The 14038-nt window shown below is 31.6% G+C and overlaps 1 protein-coding gene across 1 annotated transcript in view; it reads left to right on the forward strand.

Moving 5' to 3' along the window:
* Nucleotides 1-254: 254 nt before the first annotated feature.
* Nucleotides 255-14038, forward strand: part of LOC132718272 (dynein axonemal heavy chain 2-like) — a gene marked incomplete at its 5' end in the record, with an annotated part of 63600 nt that continues 49816 nt past the window's right edge. The window contains 18 exon segments of the mRNA XM_060701955.1: nt 255-389; nt 2360-2439; nt 2955-3101; nt 3542-3725; nt 4222-4434; nt 5077-5247; nt 5798-5926; nt 6612-6823; nt 7307-7507; nt 7987-8233; nt 8872-9120; nt 9508-9669; nt 10188-10310; nt 10747-10884; nt 11409-11485; nt 11932-12112; nt 12726-12864; nt 13601-13818. Of these exon segments, the coding sequence (XP_060557938.1) occupies nt 255-389; nt 2360-2439; nt 2955-3101; nt 3542-3725; nt 4222-4434; nt 5077-5247; nt 5798-5926; nt 6612-6823; nt 7307-7507; nt 7987-8233; nt 8872-9120; nt 9508-9669; nt 10188-10310; nt 10747-10884; nt 11409-11485; nt 11932-12112; nt 12726-12864; nt 13601-13818 (3006 nt within the window).

Below are 14038 nucleotides of genomic sequence, written 5' to 3' on the forward strand. Positions count from 1 at the left end.
ATAAAGTTCCCTGAAGCAATTTAAAAGAATTATAGTCCCTTGTAGGTTTTCTTTTCATATATGTATAATTATCAAAAAAACCTGATTTGTGACAATTTCATTGTCACTCAATAATTTCTGATACTTTATTTGGATCATGTATTTGAATAATGATGTTATGTAACTTTATATTATTTAAAAGGAAATGTCCTGAATAAAGGATTTCTGTAATTTTGTAAAGATTTAAAGTGTCATAATTGTGTTCTAATTTCAAGGCTCTAGATCGAGCATTTTTCTTGCCTGTAATTGGATCAGGGAAGGAAGTGATGACTCAGTACCAACAGTTGTGCATGGCCCTGGACGAGTACATTAGGAAGACCTTCCATGAATGGACACTCACCATCGACAAGGTAAAGATGATTTTTCATTTCATCTTGTTCTTTAACTAGATGTTTCTTGACCATGTAATCATCATATATATATATATTTTTCTTAATATATATTGGATCTTATTACTTATTTAGTTATTAAGATTTTTTAACAGGTTTTATGGCCCAGTATTAGCATTTGTAAGTTTACATAAGTGAAGGTTATATATCCCATCTAAACATGGCCATATAACCTTTGAAATATATAACAGCAAATTTATAATACTGTGATTTTCTTCCTTAGATAATGATAATGAAAAAAATTATTTTATTCGCATGAACTGTGTTTATAGATAATATAAAAATCACTTACCATTGTAAATATGAAGTATTATACAGTAACCTATGTATAATCATATCTAATTGTCCAAAAAAAAAATAAAAAATTCAAGGTCTTTTATCAAAAGATGTTAAAAGATATAGACAGAAAGTTGTTAGAATAAAAGAATATATAACTGGTGTTTTGAAATACCACATAATAAATTCTGATTAATTAATATTTTTTTATGATTGATTTGCAGAAATATAGATGCAGTGAAATATTAGATATTGATGATGAAAATTACATGAATGTAATAAACAAGTGTGCAATATAGTCTGTTATACCACAGTGTAGATTATCATTTCTGATTTTAAAAGTGTGGTGTACACTCTAGCTTTGAAATGCAACTGTTTTTAGTTTCTATTTTGTTTTTAATTTTTCAACAGTTTAGCATTTCTGTAAATATTTTGTTTTTCGTCCCATTCCTTTTACCTACCCTATTGGTTAAAAACCCTGCTCAACGTTTTTACTTTATGCACATTTTAGTTCCTTTATGTCATAATTTGATATAAGTATTTTTCAAAAAATACATACAGGATGAATAAGAAATGTGATAATGTTGTTGTGGGGTTTGCAGGGCCAATCACTAATGTTGTAAGAATTTGGGCCTAACTATTCTCTTATTTCTCATAAAAAAAACTATTTGTTTCTAGGTGACATTTATTTATCAGCAATTGAAAATGATAAAACTGTAATCTTAAAAACTTCAGCAAAACAAAAACAAACAAAAAAGAAAAATTTAAAAATCATGAAAGTTATTTCTTTCATTATCAAAATCACATATTATAAAAAAAACCTTGTTGCAAATTACAGTGATTAAGTTTGTTTTATTTTCCCGAGTTTCTTTATTTCTTTCCAAATCTCCACTTTTAAAAACCAACTATTTTTAAATATTTTAGGAGACTTTTTTTACTTCTTAAGAACGTCTAATTTTCCTAGTAATAAGATGGGGATTTCTAATGACTTGTATATTTTAGTTGGAATTTTGGGCCCATTTCCCCCTTCTTTTTCCAGCTGTTTGTTGTTTTAAGCCCATTGGGAAAGGGTTTTTTCTTTCATTATTGTTAGAATTTCTTTCTATCTTGTGTTAGTACTTAAAGAAACTTGCAATTTAACAATTTCTGTGTAAGAAATTCTATAATTCTATAATTCTATAATTCTATAATTTTGTTTTTCAAAAGGTATTGTGTTACCATATCCTACATATCATAATTAATTTTATATTGAAAATGATTTTTGAAATTATTATTTACAGTAACATTGGACTATTTTACAATTGTTAATGGTTGTCATTTTAAAATCTTAGGTTACCTTTCCCCCTTTAGTTTCTACATTTCATAGTATACATAATGTATTAAGATCCATTAAAACCTGTTGTTTTTTTGTTTTTTATTTAACATTTTCTTATATTTATCAAGCAAGAAAGAAGAGTTTCAAAAATTACCACTGCCAGGAGTCTTGTTACATTTTTTAAACCAGTTAAAACAGGATGCTGCGAATATTTTTGTCATACATGAAATGAAGCAAATTTAAAATTGTCATTTGGGTAACACTGTTTTTATATAATCAAACTAATGAGTCATAAACAAACACGAGCAGTGTCTTATATTGATTTTGTGTGTTACAATAGGAACCTATGAAGCAACTAGAGGTACCATTGATGTGTAGAAGTACAGAGAGACCACCTATGCTGGACATCAACTTCAACAGGTTAATAATAAATACTCTATATTCCAGTCTTTTTTTAATTTTAAATTCAATACCATTTACTTTTTTATAATCATAGTATCGCATTTATGTTGAATTAAAAATTTTATAACATGTCCAAAACTTTGAGCATAACATGTTCAAGTTTTGTGCAGCAGCACATGTTTTTCGTGCTAATGTCTGGTGAAAATGCATGTTTACCACTAAGAGCATGGTTTTATTTTTGATAACAAGGGTGTGTAATCATAATCTGTAGAATAATAAGGTTAAATAGTTATATTGAATGTGACTTGATGTAGTATCTGTTTCCATTATTTTCATTAATATATGCTAATCAGGACAGAAATTATCTTTGCATCTTCTATGTGTCTGTCATCACATATATTTGGTTTAGTTATTCAGATGTTAAAGAGATTAGGCTTTTGACAATTTGTGATGCATATACCTGAACAAAAAAATATGAAAATGTGTTGGTTATATCAACTTATATGTTAAGATATAAACATTTGTTTCAACAGGGACTTGTTGAAGATGTTTCAGGAGATACACTACTGGGAGAGGTTGATGTTTGAGACGCCCCACTATGCTGTAGATGTCTATAACAAGAGAGAAGATCTGAGAGGGCTCAGAGAACATGTTATGTTGGTTGTCAGAGATTATAATAGGTAATATGTCATGCTTTCATATGCAACAAACATCCTCTTATATTTGAATGTAGTAAAACTGTCCCGAGAGCTATTTATAACATGTCAGTGATGTATTGTTTCTGAAAATAAAAGATTGGGAAACAAATCATCTGCTTTACTAATTTAAGTATAGAGAATGGAATGGTAGATTAGAGGTATCGAGGGGTCTCCTCATTGTTCATATATTTTATCAATGGCATATTTCATTTTTCCACTTTAATTCTGTTGATTTGACAATTATATGGAATAATTTAATATTATAATAACATATTTAACCTTTAGAAAAGCTTAAGGCTGCTTTAAAATTAGTAACATGTTGGTATAAGTAAATTCAATATATTTTGCAAATTGAAACCCTCGGACGCAAAACAAATAATATAATAATAACTATCAATGATATACGCTTTATTTATATTCAGAATCATAGCAGCTCTATCTCCTGAAGAGAGAGGTTTGTTTAGAGAGAGAATCAGATTCTTAGACAAGAAGATACATCCAGGTCTCACCAAGTTGACATGGGCGTCTAAGGGTATCTCAGACTTCTTCGTCTCTGATTGTCGCCTGCATTCTAGTAAGATACAGGGCATTGTCGATGATTATAAGGCAAGTGTTATTTTAATTTTTTGACGGAAAATTACTTGTATCAGTTAACTGTTAGTATAAAAATAAGTTGATTTGACTAAAGAGATGTAAGTTTTGATTTGATTGTATATAAATATTTCATGACTTCTTTAAAGAAATAAGGAAATTAAAGGCTCAGAAATGAGATTTTATTTCTTTAGAAGGGACAAATGTTTCAATAATGGATTCAAAGTGTATTAGATATTTATCACCAGAATTTAGTAGTACTGATGTGAAATAATTTATAAAGAAGGTAGCAAATATTACCAAAGTGTTGTTTTGACTGCCATTCATAATACTTAATCACTATAACTGTACTAATTGCCAAAAAAAAGAAAGAAAAAAAATCATCAAAATATGATACAAAATGATAAAAAATATTAAAAATGTAAAAATTAAAAGATTTCGAGAAATGGAAAAAAAAGTCATTTTATGGCTTTAAATGGGGCTTAAATAGAGGATATTATACTGTTTATAGGGTGCTAACATGGAGATCTCTACAAAGTGTGTTAATATAAGTGAAATGTTGCTAGTGAAGATAGACAGTCGTAAAGTATATGAGAATATGGAGTTTGATGAATCTCAGGCCAGTCATAGATCTATTGTACAGAAGAGGTTAAAACAATATCATGATGAGATTATATCTACTATGAGGAGAACGTATGAAGTGTTTAAAAGCGATGGTGCTGAGGTATGATCTTTTACAATGTGTATAGCTTTATAGTATCTAGGGTAAAGATTTTTGTACAATTAAAGGGACTCCACTGAGGTTTGTTTTTTTTTACATGAAAGGCCTGGACATAATTTTTTTTGAGATTTTTGTTCCATTTGATAAAGGTCTAAACCAATAACTTGTGTCCAAAATTTGAGATCATTTGCTGACCCTCCATTTTTCCAGAATATTCCAGAGTACAGCTATATATTCTAAAAATAATTGTTTAATTTCAATCCAAAAAAGACCAAAAGCATACTTATTTTTTCCTTTTACACACCATTTAGGCAAATTCCCCAGAACTATCATCTGGAATTGTACAGAAGGTACCAGAAAACCGTGTTTATCTATAGGTTTCCCAGTTTGTGAATCATGTCAGTTTTATTGTAAAATATATTGACCCCAAAAATGGCAGCCGTTTTTGTCAAAGGTGGAAAATATTGTAAAAATTAGGAACCATCTTATATATAAATGTTCATATTCAAAAATATATATAGCTTAATTTTAGCATTGTTGTTATTAAAACATTTATATTGACAATTCATTTTGCCTGGTTGCAATATTTTATTAATTTTAACACTGATATATACTTATGATAACAATTTCGTGTAACAATATTAGGTACAGTCCCACTGGCATCGTTATACTGAGAAGATGGACAAAATGGTGGAGGAAGCTTTTAGACTGAACGTGAAATGGTCACTACAAGAACTGTCTAAAGCTATCAATGGTGATGGAAAGTCTGCTCCTAACCCACTCTTCAGGGTTAAAGTGTGCCTTGAAGGAGATAAGGTATGGTTAAAAAACAGAGGCCGTCCAAAAAATATTTATGCTTGAAGCTAATAATCAGTTTAAATTATTTTGTAATTATAAACAGTACTTGTCTGTAATTTTTCAGATAAACAGTTTGCCTCTCTCTTTCAAATTAAAAAATATGATATACTAGTGGTAACTTACTTTAATAGATTAATGTTTTGTCACAACATTTTGTTTGGTTGTTTTTGTTGTTGATGGTTTCTTGAATTTCTTAAATGGACTTTTCAAGCTTCCATATTTAGAACTATCTATTATCTACTTTGGGATTATCAAATTGTTCAGTCAACAGTAAATAGAGCCTGGTCAGTCTACACTGATGTGCAGGTTACCCTGGCTCAGTACTGACAGCAAAGTCAGGTTATGGGTAAATATTCTTTCTTAAAATATCTTTCTTGTCATACAGATTTTTTTTAGCAAGTTCTTAAAGCCTTTGTTGGATATACATGTATTTCAAAAAGAAAAGTAAGGCCTTTGTTAATTTAAGAAAAAAATCATTACAGATATTAAATGTTTATGTGTATTACAGGTTGAATTTGCTCCAACATTGAAACAGTTGGCTACAATAGTAGGAAGTATAGGATCTCATTTGACAAATTCCATCTCTGATATACCCCGACTTCCTACAATTCTAACAAAAAAGAAATCTACAGAGATTGTAAGTTTAACTAAAAATCTGTATACAATTTGCTTAGTCACAGTACTGCTTGAAGTTGTGATTCCGGTTCCAGCCAGTAGACAGCAAGTGGGATTGGATATATTTCTTAATTCTTCCTTCTGCAGTGTTTTTTAGATCTTAAGCCTTGTTGGATGATATGTTTTCAAAGAAGTAAGGCTTTGTTAATTTAAGAGAAAATCATTACAGATATTAAATGTTATGTGTATTACAGTTGAATTTGCTCCAAATGAACAGTTGTACATAGAGAAGTAGACTCATAACTCTGATATACCGACTCCACAATCTACAAAAAAATTACAGAGAGTACTAAAATAAAAATCTATTACAAATTCTATTATCACAATTAGTTGTTAAGTGTGTATGATTGAAAACTTAGTCAATAAGTTTGACTTTACTGTGTTGAATATGTCCATTTTTTTAACGTATTCATCGATCATTTCCTGATATCAAACATTTTATGGAGGTGTGCTTTACAAAGCACTGGCCATAAAGTATGCCAGATAAGGTAATAATATACAAAGTAAGATTCGATTTCATATCAAGAGCAAAACAAGGAGATATTTTTAATTCTTTCTTACTGAACATTGGTGATACAGTATTCCCATACTGGCTCAGATTTACACACATTAGATTTCATTTGTGTTTATTTTATTATTTCCACCAGCCTGTACATCAAGTGATAGCTAGAGATGAGGAGACAAAGAAGATACAGACAGTAATTAGTGCTGGTATGCAGAGTAATGCCCAGAACTTACAAAATTACCTCAGTACCTGGGACAACTACAGAGAAATCTGGGAGATCCACAAAGATGCCTTCATCCGTAGATACCAGAGGTTGAATCCCCAGGTCTCATCTTTTGATGCTGACATTGCAAGGTAAAGCAAAAAAATCAATTCAAATGAATATGTCAGAAACACAGAAATGGCAGTTTGATTTACAATAAGACATAACTTTCAATTTATTGAATTTTTTATTTATTGCATGTAAAAAATAAATTTGCTGAATGAATTATGAAAGGATGGGACTGTTCTTCTTTTTTAATGAGTTGAATGAGTAATAAGAAAACAATTCAGAAGTAAAGACATTGACTAGAACCAACAACTTTTTTTATGACAGAGCCATCAGTTGGCTTCCACGTAACTGTCTGTGTGTGAACCAGTTCTCACCAACTGTTGAGATTTTTTTTTTGTATGTTCTTACCATAGATTTTGACATTACATGCATCAGAGTTCTATTGTTTTTTTATAGTCTCAAATTCTTCATGTCCAAAGGTTAAGAGTATTAAGCAATTTTAAAGCACTTTTTACTTCTTGATAGAAATCTTTCATTATTGTTGAACTCGTATCTCATCATTTCAGATACACTGAGGTGGCCAACAATGTACAGACACAGGAGACTATCTTGAACATCCAGTTTGTCTTGCTAGATTGCTCTCCCCTGAAATACTCAATTCTCTCCCATTGTACAGAATGGCAGAACAAGTTTACCACACTTCTAAGTGAGATTGCCACTGGCAGGTTGAAGGAGCTGAATGAATTCTTGAAGGTTAATGCTGAAAAGTAAGTTCAGATTATTGAGATTTTTTACAAGTGCCATATTGAGTACTGAGTAAAACTGATGTCATACTTGTGTGCCTAAAAGTGTTCATATTTATATCTGAATAGTTTGGATTTTTGTTGGATTTTAAGTCCCACCAACACTGTAAAGGTCATATGGTGACTTTCCAGCTGTATTGGAAGAGAAAGACCATTTTTGTGGATTTTTTTCAGGCACAAATAGGTGCCTTTCAAGAACAACTGACCTTCCATAAGCTCGTTGGATAGCTTACCTTTCATAATCTATTTGGATAACTTACTTACATGAAAATATCCAAAAGTTCCTGACAGGATTTGAACCCATATTGATTTGATGCTAGAAAAAAGTAATGTTCAAATATATTTGGTTACCAACAACCTGTCCTAAATTTAAAGCTTGACAAGTAAATTGATATACAATATTGGAACAATAGTTGAGTGAAATAATATTGTTTAAATTTCAGTGTAAGCAAGCCACCACAAACCCTTGATGAGCTAGGAACCAGTCTTGAACTATGGGACTCACTCAATAGTGGTCTACCAGCAACTGAAGCCAAATTCCCACCTCTACATGATCAATTTGCCATCCTGGAGAAATACGAGGTTACAATACCTGAAGATGTTAAACAGATGTTGAATGATCTAAGCACAGAATGGGTCACCTTCCAAGAGAAACTCATTGAAGCAGAGGGAATGTTGAAAAAGCACAAGGTTTGTAGTATTTCACTTGCCTAACTGATGTATGTTAATATCTAATGGAAAATTTGTTCACAGCATATTTGAATAGAGGCAGGAAAGTTGCTGCATAAATAAGGTTTTTGAGTCTTCATACTATAAAGAAGTGTAAGAAAACTGTGTAGACTATAAAACCTAAGGTTACAGAAGTTTATTGGACTTTTCTAGTTTCTCATACCTGCGTCTGTGAAATTGGACAGGAATTCTAAGCAAATTTTCTTCTTGAAATTTTTGACTAGGACAGTGAGCAGTAAAATTACAAAAAGAAAGGACATTTATTGTTTCAACGGATAGTAGGAAATCCTTTTACAATTTTTATGCCCCCTGCATCTGCTAGGAAATCCTTTTACAATTTTTATGCCCCCTGCATCCGCTACTTGTGCAGGGGAAGCAAATAGATTCACCCTTTTCTGCCACACTGTCTGCTGTCACACTGTAGAATTACAAAACAGTGAAATGTTAAGGCAGCCATGTCCTTTGGACACATTTCTAGTTTAAAAATTCCTCACATAGTAGTAAGAATTGAATGATCTCAATTACATCAGATTTTCTCTTGTTTTCATTTCTTTACTTTTAGTTTCATTCATATAAATCTTTGGTATATCTTTTAACAGGAAAAGTTCAAGAGCAATTTACTAGGCCAGTCGGAAGAGTTCAAGAAACAGGTTCACAATCTGTTGGACGAATTTACAACCAAAGGTCCGTTTGTCAGTTCCATACAGACTGGCGAGGCCCTTGAGAATATCTCTGCCATTCGTGCACAGATGGAGGCATTAAAGAAACAGGAGGCAGACATTAGACGCGGTCTGAACATCTTCAAGATCGACCAACCCCCATCTAAAGAAATTGCTGCACTTGATAAGGTGAAAATCTTGAAACAAACCAATATTTTGTTCTATTCAAATCCATGACTAGTTTTATCAAAACCTAATTTATAGCACAACCTTATATCTAATGAACAGTTATAAATCTATTGGTATGAGCAACTTGTAAGCAACAGCTTGTATGCATTGAACAAACTTTTTACCAATTTCGATTTCTAGTACTGATTTTAAGAGGTGTCAGTTTACATGATGTTTTGGTGCAGCTAATTTTATTTTCTTGTATTGTATCTCTTCTTGTCATAAGAAATTATTAAATATGCCAAATTTTGATATACATGTATGTATTACCTTCATTATAAGAACATGTGGCCTCTCCCATAAGAGAAATTATTATAAAAAAATGCTTCATATTTCTGTTAAAATCAGGATCTGGAGTTGATTGAGACAATCTGGAACTTGAACAAAGAATGGGAAGGTTTGTGGGGTAGCTGGAAAGATGGGAAGTTTGTTGAGCTGGCTACAGACACCATGGAGACGCAGTGTATGACAATATTTAAGAAACTTGTTAAATACAGCAGGGAACTTAAGGTAGGTATCATAATCTCATATCTCTCATCAGCTATGTTGCTGATATATACTGGTGTGTTTGGTTAAGTTTGAAAAGTGTTTGATCTATGGATATCAAATTGTGATGTTTAGAATGTAAGAAAATAAGAATGTTTACTCTTTTTTTATTCGTTTATTTTTATGGTGTTTATTGTACCTATTGAAAACATTATATTTGTTTATACATAATTAATTTAAGTTCTATTTTGTAGAAGCTATAAGCTTATAGACACACTTGCAAATCTGTTACATTGATTATGTTGAACACAATTCATCTGTAACAGTTAACTAATGTAACAAATTACTAACTAGACTTTTTGTTCAAAACTTGGGCACTACATCTGTTAGTTTAAAGTTAAAATGGCATTTATTATTTTTTTCTTCATTGCTGATAATTCTGACATTTTTTAAAAAGGGTAATTTACATTTTGTTCTATGATACTGCTTAATGATTATGAAAATATACAGTATACTTTATGAATATATATTTATTTATATAGGATAAGAATTGGGAGGTAGTTGACACCAGTAAGAATCGTGTTGACCAGTTCAAGAGAACCATGCCATTGATTCAAGACATGAAAAACAAAGCCATGAGACCTAGACATTGGGATAAAATCCAGGTATAAATATTTTAAACTTGCAAATTAAAACAATTAATTTAATATGAATTATTAGGTTAACACATATTGATTGCATTTTGATTTTGATTTGAATTGATAGAATATGTGCATGAATTATGTGAAGCTTACATAATATTTCATCATTGCACTGGTTTACTTCTCTGTAAAAAATAAGATATTGCAACGCTGTGCACGATTATAAATATGAGGGAATTTTTTCCATTTGATGGAATTAATAGTTAAATCTTTCTTTATCCTTTATGTTTTTATTTTGTATGGTCTCTTAAAGAATACTAAAGTCATGTTTCAGGCATTTTTTTCCTTTTTCTTTTTTTATTCTTTAAGATAGATAATTCTAGACAAAGTATTACTTTATTGAACTCTTATTATTCCAAAATTGATACCACTTGACTCACTGTTGTTTTCTCTGTACCAGACAAAGATGCAGAGACAGTTTAATCATGAAGCTGATGATTTCACCCTGGAGAAGATTATAGAGTATGGCTTTGATCAGTATGCTGAATCCATTAATGAAGTCTCGGGTGCTGCTACCAAAGAGTTGGCCATTGAACAGGTTTATATTTTTAAATTCTTGAACAAATATTGATTCCTTCTTTCTTCATTAGATATGTCTTAACCAGTTTATATTTAGATGTTTTATTTTCCTTTGCTATCCATAATTAACAGAATAGTGTATGATATAAGAATACAAGATATTGTTTCCTTCTTGAAAAACAGTCTAAGAAACAGCAATAGTTTATTATGCTCCTGGAAGGGTGAGCATATTATCACCGCTTTGTCCTGCTGTCTGTCTGTCAGTCTGCTTTTCTTGTCCTGGACATAACTCTGAGACAACAAGGTATACTTTTCCTGTGTCCAAAACATTTTGGTGGCATCACGTCAGCCCGAAAATCAAAGCTGCCAGCAAAACAAGTGAACATAATTATTAAACTATAGAGAAGACAAGTTTGAGTCATAGTTAAATTTAATGGGAAACTGCGAAAAGATGTAAAAAGATAAAAATAAGAATATTCTGATAAAATTTTAGCACAGTTTTGTATATTGATTATAAATTCTTGAGGTAATGTCATCTTTCAGGCTTTGGATGCTATCAGTCAGACATGGAATGTTACAGAGATGGATATTGGTCCTTACAAGGGTTGCTTTAAAGTCAGGTATATATCACATAATTATTATCATTATATCTTAATGTTGCTATCTGTAAGGTAATGTTATTTGTTGTGTTATAAAAAGATAACGATTGTTGCAAAAACAGAAATCTTGGCTCTGATAGAAATAGTATAGATAGTATAATAGTAATTTACAGGCATTTAAATTACTCTAATTTTGAATTTAATTATTGCTCTTGATGCGGAATTCTGTCTTGTTTGAATGCTGTTTAGCTTGTTTACAGAAGGTTGACTGTCCTACTAAGGTGTTATATTTGTGCCTGAAATAATGATGGGGGATGTAGGATTTTCTTCCAATTGTAAAGTTGCAACATGCCTTTAACGGTCTTGTCATGATTTAAAAGTTTGATAGAAAAAATGAAAAGTGTTAGCATGATTAAAAAAAAAAACCCTGGAGAACATATCTACATGTATCTGTATTATATTATCAGGAGTACAGATGAAGTGTTCCTGGCACTGGAGGACAACCAGGTACAGTTGTCTACAATGAAAGCATCAAGATTTGTGAAGGCGTTTGAGCAGGAGGTTGACAAGTGGGAGCGTACATTGTCACATATCCTAGAGGTGGTGGAGATGTTGCTCACTGTACAGAGACAGTGGATGTACCTCGAGGTTAGTACTGTAAATAACATGTGGTACTGGTTATGTTTGGAAAATAATAGGCCATTAATATATCAAAAAGGTCACAGGGCTTGTTCCTACAGGGAATGGTTTATATTGTAGAAGTTTTATTGCAAAATGATTCCTGGATCCTGTTTTGTTACTAAAAAATGTAGAACAAAGCTTGATGAAGATATTTCTGTATAAAACATTAAAGCTTCTTTTTCAAAGTTTAAAATAGAAATCTGAATGTTTCAACTTGTTAAAGCAGCTCTATGAAAGAACATTCAGACCACAGAACAAAACCCAATAAATTCAGTTATAATATATGCTTGTTGTTGATAGAAAACAAGTTCAGATGTAGTGAATTTAAATGACTTGGTAAACTATTTAAAAAAAAAAACTTTACTATGTATGTAAAATAATAGGCCAGATTTTCAATATAGTCAGTGAAAAGTTGTTTTATGCATATCAGTAAAGAACCAGATTGTGCTCTTGATATATGATAAAGTAACAGTTAATTTTTAGCTTTATGTTTCACATATACAATGTTTTTTACAATTCAAGAGATCTTTCCAATGCTTTTCAAAACAAATGAATATATTCCCATTTGTAAACATTTCAGAATATTTTCCTTGGTGAGGATATTCGTAAACAGTTGCCTCGTGAATCTGCTGAATTTGATGATGTCAATGCTAAATGGAAGGTGATCATGACACGTTTAAACAAGGACAGAAATGCTTTACGAGGAACACATCATGAAGGTATAAAATTTGAGCTGCGTCACAACAAAACCAACATAGTTTGCGACCAGCATGGATCCAGACCAGCCTGCGCATCCGCGCAGTGTGATCAGGGTCCATGCTGTTCGCTTACCAACCCTATTACAAGTAGAGAAACTGATTGCGAACAGCATGGATCCTGATCAGACTGCGCGGATGCGCAGGCTGGTCTGGATCCACGCTGGTCGCAAATGCACTATGTTGGTTTTGTCATGACATGGCTCAAATATCTTATTGTTTTAATGATGAACATAGGGTGTAAATATTTACTTCTTTGTTGGCTATGGGGTCTTCCTTTCCTGTGATAGTGGAAGACTAGTTGTTCTCCTAAGATGCCTGATTTTGCCAGTATTAAAAAAAATAGTCTGAAAATAATCTTCCACAAAAGGAATAAATTCGAAATTTCAAGTCACTGACCAACGATAATTTATTTAAAGGGAAATTACAAGTATTTGTCTTTCTTGCTCTAAGTGTCAGTGATTTGTTGATGATTTTTTTTTTCTGACACATGTTGTACAATTTTGATATTAGTTCTGATAAGTTTTATTTGAAATTTTCATAGGAAAGGTGATATGCAGTATATTGATAATTGTGTGAACTGAACAGGCTGTTCTTTTTTAAGTACAGTACAAATGAACTTTTGATAGACACTAGTTGTATGCTCGGAATTTTTTATGGGGATTATAATTATTTTATATGTTATTCTCTTTAATTTTAGGAATGTTGGAACAACTTAACAACATGAACTTGAAGCTAGAGGAGATTCAGAAATCACTGGACATGTATCTGGAAACTAAGAGACAGATTTTCCCACGATTCTACTTCCTGTCCAACGATGACTTGCTCGAGATCCTTGGCCAGTCAAAGAACCCAGAGGCAGTACAGCCTCATTTGAAGAAATGCTTTGACAATATCAAATCATTGAAGATGGCAAAGGTTGGTGTTCATGTGGCATAGAGAAGGGAATTTTTAATGAAATGTCTTCCTTTACAAGCTTAGAGGATTTATTATTGAAAAAGAGTTTCTTTTAAAACAGAGCAGTAAGGCCGAAAAAGTACTAATGTATTTTTGGCTGGGTTGCATAGTTGCAAACCCAGGTTATAGTATGGTAAATGTCGGGCAGTGGGCGGGTCACTGCATTGGGGTTACATTCTGG

Source organism: Ruditapes philippinarum, unplaced genomic scaffold (assembly GCF_026571515.1).
Source record: "Ruditapes philippinarum isolate M1 unplaced genomic scaffold, ASM2657151v2 ctg595_1_1_1_1, whole genome shotgun sequence".
Taxonomy (NCBI): Eukaryota; Metazoa; Mollusca; class Bivalvia; order Venerida; family Veneridae; genus Ruditapes; species Ruditapes philippinarum.